The sequence below is a fragment of the Eschrichtius robustus genome, chromosome 7 (assembly GCF_028021215.1).
Source record: "Eschrichtius robustus isolate mEscRob2 chromosome 7, mEscRob2.pri, whole genome shotgun sequence".
Classification (NCBI taxonomy): Eukaryota; Metazoa; Chordata; class Mammalia; order Artiodactyla; family Eschrichtiidae; genus Eschrichtius; species Eschrichtius robustus.
In genome coordinates, this window is record NC_090830.1 from 1,053,289 (window position 1) to 1,061,781 (window position 8,493).

Genomic DNA, 8,493 nt, shown 5'->3' on the forward strand with positions numbered 1-8,493 from the left:
CTCAGCTTTCCTCCTTTCCGAAATGCCAGAGAAAAGAAATGAAGTTGTCTAAGGTGACCTGTTTCTTCCCTAGTGGGCTAAGCCACGCTCCCAGTCCTCAAAGAGCCGTTCACTTTCCGGAACTGGGTTTTCCCATATGAATGATGTAGCATCCAGCGCATCGTACTTGGAGTCAGAAGACGCGGTTGCAAGTTTGGACACCACCCCTTATCAGCTGCGCGACTTAGGCAAGTTACTTCAGCTTTCTGAACTTATTACCCATCCTCAGGATGGCTGGCTTGAAATGAGTATGCCTAAATTTTGTTCCATTATCACTCTTAAGAGGGAAGGAGGGAGAGGGAGAGAGAGGGGGAGAGAGGGAATCTACTGACCCGTTTCCAGCGGAGATTCAGGGAAGCCCTCCCAGGACTGGCCCCAGGCACCTGCCCGGTAGCCTGCATAGCCTCCCTGCAACTGTTGCTTGCCCCTGCGCCCAACCCACCCAAGGCGCACGGCTGGCTTGACGTAGCGCAGCTCTTAAGTAGGTGTGAGTTGTTGGAAAACTGCGAATAATTCCAGGGTCAGTCACTCCCATTTACTCTAACGTGCTTCTCTGACCCGCCGGATAAGCCCGCCTCTCCTCCTTGGGGTCCCATCCCCCATCTGACCCCCACTCAGCCTCCTCCTTCTGGAAGAGCAGCAGGCGAAGAGCGCGCGGCTCACCCTCTCCCGGGCCGCCCCCAGCCTGCGCCCTGCCCTCTGCGCCCAGCTCGCTCCGTACTCGAGCGTCCAGGAGCTCCCCCTCCGGGCGGCGCGCGGTGGCCGCCGGCGGGGTTGGCAGCGGCGCCCACCGTCCGGCGGCCCCGGCGACTCACCCGCCCGCCCACGTGCGTGGAGAGGAGCGAAGCGCAACCAGTCGCGGCGCCTGCGCTTGCCACCGGTGGGTGCCTTACCTCGGAGGCCGGCGGGGGCCGTAACCCGAGCCCCGCTGCCACGACCCATATTTGCATAATTCGGTCCCCCCCACCCCTTCTTTCAGACTCAGGGCTGGAGATGCGAGTCGGGCTCCCCTCCGAGGCGTCGTCTTGCCAGTGGTCAGCGCGGGGGCCGCAGGACCGGCCGGAGCGCAGGCGGAGCGGGCCGGCGCACGTGGTAAGAGTGCAGCTTTCTTTTCTTTTTTCAGAAACGGGACTTTCCACGTTTTTGCCGAGGGTGGGGTACCTACAAGGGTGCTAATCTTGCTGCGATTTCCCCTTTAATTTTTATCTCCAATTGGAAAAGAGCGCGCAGCGCAAGCGAGAAACTTTCCCAAATTTTATCTGGGCGTTTGAAGTCAGGAAGATGGCCGTCCGCGGGAGAACCAATTTCGCTGCGGGCAGGCGGAGAACCGAAGCGCCGGAGGAGAAGCAGAGGCAGCTCACCGCCGCCCCGGGGCCCTGACCACCGCGCGCGGGGCCGGGCGGGAGCGGACTCGCAGCGGCTGCGGCCGCGGCAGGTGAGCGGCCGGAGAGCCGCCTGCAGCGCTGCGCTTCTTCCACGGCGTGGCGCCGTGGCTCTCGGCCGCCCGGGCCCCCACGAGGCTGGGGCCGTCCTGGCCCGCCGCGGGGAAGGGCAGGGCCGGGCCCTAGAGGCTGTCCCGCGCTCTACGCCAGGCCTTGGCTGCTTTGGGGGCGGGAAAGTGGCTGGCAGGCGGCCGCTCGCCAGGTTTGAGCAATTGAGACCAACCTCCTACGGGGCCCCGGCCAGGCCAGGAGCGCTCCGGGGGTGGGCCAGGGCGCGCCGGGAGATAGAAGCGGTCTGTGCAGCCAGCCAGAACCCACCGCTATCTGGACCTCTGAAAAGTTTTTAAAAATTGCTTTGGGAACCAAGCAGAAAGGTTCCCATCGGGGCCAGTTTTTTTTTTTTTTTACACGCAAAGGGAAAAGCGCGTACGGTGATGGCGACTCGAAACTGGCGTTAGCGTCACCGTTTGCTGTCACTCTGGACCTCGCTCGGCTCCCCGAGGTGGCTCTTGGCCAGGGACAGGAAGAATATTCCTCCTCCTGTTGTGTGTTCTGGAGTAGCGCTCGGGTGCGGGCAGAGCGCACCTCCGGAGGGTAGGCTTTCGGGGGTGGATGACTGCGGTGGCGGCAGGTACAGGCAGTGAAGGTGAGGATGGGTGTCTTCGCAGAGCAGCCTGTTCAGCAAACCCAGGCGCCCGCTCTGCCGACCAGGCATTCTGTTGGCGAGGCGAGCGCACGGGCGCGCTGTCAACAGGGAGGTGTGTAGCGTAAGGTGTGCGAGTGGGTGTGTGAAGAAGGCGGCGGGGGCAGGAGTGTGTGCAGCGGAAGTGGAGCGTGTGTGAGTGTAAGAGTGTGTGCGCGTGTGTGGCGGGGCAGGGTGAGTGTCCAAGCCTCCATCTGGACGCCCCCACATTGCCGACCGCCCAGACGCGCCGGGAAGGGCGCCCGCTCCGCGCAGCAGCTGAAGGGGGGCGGGGAGGGCGCGGGCAGAGGAAGGGTGGGGGGTGTCTCCGGCTGAGGATTTCTCTCGAAGCTCCCCGCAGTTATCTGCTCCTCCTAGGGTCTACCCCCCCCCCCCGCCCCAAGGTGCCCAAAATACTTAAACAAACAAACAACCCCAAACCTGTTCCGTTTTCGCTCCTGTATAAATAGAACAGACTTTCCAAAAAAGCAATACCGCATTCACTCTTATCACCAGCTACTTCTTTCCACCAAGTAATTCAGAAAAAAGCAGTCAGCTTCCGTGAATGCATGCAGCTTTTTTTTTTTTTTCTTCTCTGCCTCCTTTTGCTTGCGGTTTTGAGCTGCCAAGAAAGTGAGTAGGGGTTTGACTGTAGTGTCTCGGCTCCGCTCGGTTTCTTTCCGAAGTTTAATTTTCCGGAATGGCTCCCAAACAAGGGCTGGGGAGGCGGAGCTGCTGGCACCGGATCTTCGCCTTTTTTGGAAAGTCCCGGAGAACCGGAATTCCTCCCTGCCCGGGAGGCCGCGCCGCAGCCCGGACCGATTGCTCTCCCACAGTGGCCTAAGCCGGACCCGTGGCGCGCCCTATCCCCGTCGGGCCCTGCGCTCTGGACCCGGGCTGCGGCTCGGGCCCCGCGCCCCAGACCCCTGCGGATACTCGCGGGCTGCGAGCCGGGAGTCGCGAGCCCGGAGGAGCCCGCGCAGCCGAGCCCCTATGCAAATCGGCCATGTGACGGCAAAAGCCTCCTGGCCCAGCCCTGTTCCTCAGTCCATATATGGGCAGTGACGTCACGGGCATTGAGGACCTGCCCATAAATACTTAGAGCAACACTTTCCGTCTAACCCGGAGAGCAGCAATTGATTAATAGCTCGGCGAGGGGACACACTGACTGTTATAATAACACTACACCAGCAACTCCTGGCTTCCCAGCCGGAACACAGGAGAGAGTCAGTGGCAAATAGCCATTTTTCTTCTTAAAAAAAAGCAACTTGTTTGCTAGTTTTGTTTCTGTTAGATTTTTTTTTGAGGTGGATAGTTGCTTTTAAGTGTGGAGGGCAAAAGGAGATACCTACCTAGGCTCAGTCCAATCCCTCTCCAAAACGGCTTCTCTGACACTCCAGGTAGCGAGGGAGTTGGGTCTCCAGGTTGTGCGAGGAGCAAATGATGACCGCCAAGGCCGTAGACAAAATCCCAGTAACTCTCAGTGGTTTTGTGCACCAGCTGTCTGACAACATCTACCCGGTGGAGGACCTCGCCGCGACGTCGGTGACCATCTTCCCCAATGCCGAACTGGGAGGCCCCTTTGACCAGATGAACGGAGTGGCCGGAGGTAAGCCGCGTGCCCCCTTCGCGGACCAGGACCCACGCAGCTCGGAGATGGTGGGGGGGTTTCGGTGCATGTGCAGGACTTGGAGGAGAGGGTCGGGGCGCGAGGTGGACGATGTTGACTCAGCTGGCTTTGAAGAATGGAAGGGGGTTTAGGAGGAGCCCGCGTGAGCGGGGATCCAGGCGTTGGAGCTGGACGCGCGGGCAGATGCACCAGGTTGCCAGCGAGCGAGCGTGCGTGCGCCGCGGCGCGCCCAGCCCCCGGCGGGCGAGGGGTGAGAGTAGGAGAGGTGCCCCACCAGGCTTCTGGGCTTGTGCGGGCCTTTCCGCCGGCCGCACCCCAGCCTCCCCTCTCCCGGGGTAGGGGCAAAGTGACGGGAAAGTTCGGGGGTCTGGAGGAAAGCTGCGCTTCTGGAGAGCCGAGCGGCGGAGAAGCCCCAGAGGAAAGCGTCCGCCGCTCCCTCCTCGGCAGGGGAGACCCGGGGAACATCTCGGAGCGCGCTCCCCCTGCGGCCTGCAGGAGCGCCCCCACCTGCGTGCCGCCCGCGAAATTGAGGGGGTTGGCCAGGCGGGGAGGAGGAGGTGGAGGGCGGGCAACGGCGGGAAGCGGCCCCCTGGCTGCCTAGGGAGGCCCATCGGGCACCGGTGCCGCGAGTCTCCTTGGCGATGCGGTGGAAAGTGGTCTCCCGCAACCCCCGCGCCTTCCCCGAAGCCCTGCCACTGTCTTTGGGCTGGGGCGAGGACGCGCGGGTGTCGGGCAAGGCTGAAAAGGTTGGGAGGGGAAGGAAATCTATAGCCTCCTTCCATCGCAGAGCCCGATTCCCTCCAGCAGTGGGAGAGGGAGGAAAGGAAGGCACCTGGGATGGGGAGCAGCCGGGAAATCATTGACCCCCTTCTTTGGCTCACCTCTCAGGCTGACACCTTCGCGGCAGTGGCTGGGATCAGTCTTCTGGGTGGTGTCTGCCCCAGCCGTGAGACCCGCCCCAGGCAAAGGAGAGGGAGAGAAGTTCCAGGCAGATGGGGAATTTTTAATACTGTTGTTGCTATTTTTGGGTGTTTTTATTGGGGACTAGAGCCACAGATGGCTGTATATGGGGGTTGGGAGTGCTCATCTGCTTTCCTGGAGGTAGTTTGCGTCCTAGACTGTCACTGGCTGCCACAGTAGGATCTTGGGCTAGCCTCTTCTAACTGTCTTTGGGCCACAATTTCCTCACCTGTTGAACTCTGCCTCAGTTCTACAGTGCTAAGATCCTGGGCCTTGGGGTTGGACTCATGTGAGACGGGGGTGAGAAGGGATTCGTGGCTGCATTCTCATTGCTCCACCTCCATTCTTCCTTTCCCCTCCCCAGATGGCATGATCAACATTGACATGACTGGAGAGAAGAGGTCCTTGGATTTCCCATATCCCAGCAGCTTTGCTCCCGTCTCTGCACCCCGAAACCAGACCTTCACTTACATGGGCAAGTTCTCCATCGACCCCCAGTACCCCGGTGCTAGCTGCTACCCAGAAGGCATCATCAACATTGTGAGTGCAGGCATCCTGCAAGGGGTCACCTCCCCAGCTTCCACCACAGCCTCATCCAGCGTCACCTCTGCCTCCCCCAACCCACTGGCCACTGGACCCTTGGGTGTGTGCACCATGTCCCAGACCCAGCCTGACCTGGACCACCTCTACTCTCCACCGCCGCCTCCTCCTTATTCGGGCTGTGCAGGAGACCTCTACCAGGACCCCTCGGCGTTCCTGTCAGCAGCCACCACCTCCACCTCCTCCTCTCTGGCCTACCCACCACCTCCTTCCTACCCGTCCCCCAAGCCAGCCACGGACCCGGGTCTCTTCCCCATGATCCCAGACTATCCTGGATTTTTCCCATCACAGTGCCAGAGAGACCTACATGGTGCAGCTGGCCCAGACCGCAAGCCCTTTCCCTGCCCCCTGGACTCCCTGCGAGTGCCCCCTCCACTCACTCCGCTTTCCACCATCCGCAACTTTACCCTGGGAGGGCCCAGTGCTGGGGCCACAGGGCCAGGGGCCAGTGGAGGCAGCGAGGGACCCCGGCTACCTGGCAGCGGCTCTGCAGCTGCCGCTGCTGCCGCCTATAACCCACACCATCTGCCGCTGCGGCCTATTTTGAGGCCTCGAAAGTACCCCAACAGGCCTAGCAAGACCCCAGTGCATGAGAGGCCCTACCCGTGCCCAGCAGAAGGCTGTGACCGGCGCTTCTCCCGCTCCGACGAGCTAACACGGCACATCCGAATCCACACGGGGCACAAGCCCTTCCAGTGTCGGATCTGCATGCGCAACTTCAGCCGCAGCGACCACCTCACTACCCACATCCGCACCCACACTGGCGAGAAGCCCTTTGCCTGTGATTACTGTGGCCGCAAGTTTGCCCGGAGTGATGAGAGGAAGCGCCACACCAAGATCCACCTGAGGCAGAAGGAACGCAAGAGCAGTGCCCCCTCCTCGACGGTGCCGGCCGCCTCCAGCACCTCCTGCACTGGGGGCGCGCAGGCTGGGGGGACCCTGTGCGGCAGCAACAGCAGCACTATTGGTGGAGGGTCACTCGGCCCTTGCTCATCTCGGACCCGGACACCTTGAGATGAGACTCAGGTTGACACACCAGCTCCTTGAGGCCCTTCATCTGCTGGAGCTGCACGACAAACACTACCACCCATTCCTGCCCTTCCCTCATTTCGTTGGGCAAAGGGCCTTAGGAGCCTAGCACTGCCCCCACCCCTTTCCACTTAGAAGCAGGTCCTTCCTAAGAGTTAGCCCACCTTAGTCTCTCTTAGGTGAGTTGACTGTCACCCCAAGGTAATGGGGAGGCTCAGAAGGGGGTTGGGTGGGGTTCCCTGGCCTAGAGGGCTGAAGCATGACCCTACTTTAAAGGGTTGTTTGACTAGGTTTTGTTTCCCCTCTCTTATTTTGACTGGTTACAGGTTTTTGACTCTGGATGTCAGAATTGATCTGAGACTTTTTCTACAGTAGGTTGGGAGATGCTCATCCCTTCAGGTGGGGAGAGCAAAAAAGGCAGAAGCAAAACTGATGTGCACTTTATGGCTTGGGACTGATTTGGGGGATGCTGTACAGTGGGTGAAGCATGGCCTTTATAAAGCTGCATTCTGTGGCCCTAGAACAGTGAATCAAAGCTTATCTAGTCATCTCAACCCTTTAAGCAATATGTATTATAAACTCAGAGAACAGAAGTGCAATGTGATGGGAGGGACATAGCAATATCTGCTCCTTTTTGAGTGGTTGAGAAATGTAAAGACTATTTTTTCAGTGTATATCCATTCAGATTTTGTGTATTTTTGATGTGCACTGTTCTCCAAGTTCTGAACCTTTGGGAAAAAAAGTAAAGCATTTATGATCTCAAAATGAGTCAAAGGTTAACTTATTTAAAGGAGGATGTACATATATTCTCTGAAACTAGGATGCATGCAATTGTGTTGGAAGTGTCCTTGGTGCCTTGTGTGATGTAGACAATGTTACAGGGTCTGCATGTAAATGGGTTGCCTTACTATAGAAAAAAAAAACCATCACTCCCTGGGTTTAGTATGGCTGTATATTTCTGCCTATTAATATTTGGAATTTTTTTTAGAAAGTATATTTTTGTATGCTCTGTTTTGTGACTTAAAAGTGTTACCTTTGTAGTCAAATTGCAGGAATGTAAATAATGTTACTGGAGCTGACTTGTTTGGTTATTAGCTCTTAATAGTTGTGGAAATATAAATGATTTATTCTAACACAAAACCACTAACTAAAGTTCAGATAAGGAATGGTTTATGACTATGATGTAAATAAATACTTTTCAACAATATTTTTGCTGCAGAAATTACTTATGAAAGATTTATTGGGTGGGACTTCAACAGTACCCAGTCAGTGGGTTTTAGTACTTTGACCAAGCCAGGATCTCCAAGTCTTCTTTGCTAGCCTTTCAACACCAGCCCTCTCGCCCCAAAGCAATCTCCATTCATAATCAAACGCTAGCGTTCCGGGGATTTCCCCCATGCATTAGTGTAAAAGTGGGGAGGCGTTGTTTTGACTCATTGTTCCGTCCTCTATAACAGCCTATAACTTCTCTCTGCTCCTGAGTGGGCTCCGGAAAATAAATACTTACAAACAAGTGCCCACTCGGAGACTACACATTTGCGGCTGTTTTCAGAACCCTGACCAGGGCCAGGAACTCAGACGAGATGTGGCTTTGTGGAAAGTGTGGTGGCGTGGTCAAGCTGGAAATGACTTTCAGGTTCCAGGATTAGTCTCATGACCACAGAAAACTTTTTGAAAAGCGCTATCGCCTCTTCAGATCAAAAATGAACTCAGACACTGCTGATGACAGCATTAATAGGTTGCCAAAGGAATTACCCCAGGACTCATTTCTCTCCAGCCTTGTCTCCCCAATTACACCTATTCAGAAGGATCATTACACTGCCATAGGTTTGGTGGGTCTGGAGACTATTCACCTTTTTAGATAAGTGTATATACCAGCCTTAAGAAAACCTCAAAGACAATCTGAATCAAATAGGCAAAAATTGTCCTCCATGGCACTGGATAATGGTTTGCAAAACAATACCCTATAAGGGTCATTTTACTGCAAACCTTTTGTAGTGATTTTAAAATATAAATTCACCCCCCCCCCCGCCCATAGTTATCTACATATCATACAATGCAGATTGTCTTTGTGAAGTTATCTTTCTTTACTCTAAAATTGGGCCTAAATA

The 8,493-nt window shown here is 56.6% G+C and overlaps 1 protein-coding gene across 1 annotated transcript; it reads left to right on the top strand.

Moving 5' to 3' along the window:
- The first annotated feature begins 1,032 nt into the window (after positions 1 to 1,032).
- On the top strand, positions 1,033 to 7,547 carry EGR2 (early growth response 2). The gene is made up of 3 exons (XM_068548825.1): positions 1,033 to 1,131; positions 3,664 to 3,772; positions 5,118 to 7,547. Exons 1-3 carry the CDS (start codon positions 1,033 to 1,035, stop codon positions 6,365 to 6,367), a joined length of 1,458 nt encoding a protein of 485 aa, XP_068404926.1. The 3' UTR covers positions 6,368 to 7,547.
- Positions 7,548 to 8,493: the final 946 nt, after the last annotated feature.

Excerpts from the sequence above, each read along its gene's own strand:
- EGR2 (XM_068548825.1), top strand. The coding sequence starts at position 1,033 with ATGCGAGTCGGGCTCCCCTCCGAGGCGTCGTCTTGCCAGTGGTCAGCG. Across the intron at positions 1,132-3,663 it reads GGAGCGGGCCGGCGCACGTG|CTGTCTGACAACATCTACCC; the intron begins GTAAGAGTGCAG and ends TTTGTGCACCAG. Across the intron at positions 3,773-5,117 it reads GATGAACGGAGTGGCCGGAG|ATGGCATGATCAACATTGAC; the intron begins GTAAGCCGCGTG and ends TCCCCTCCCCAG.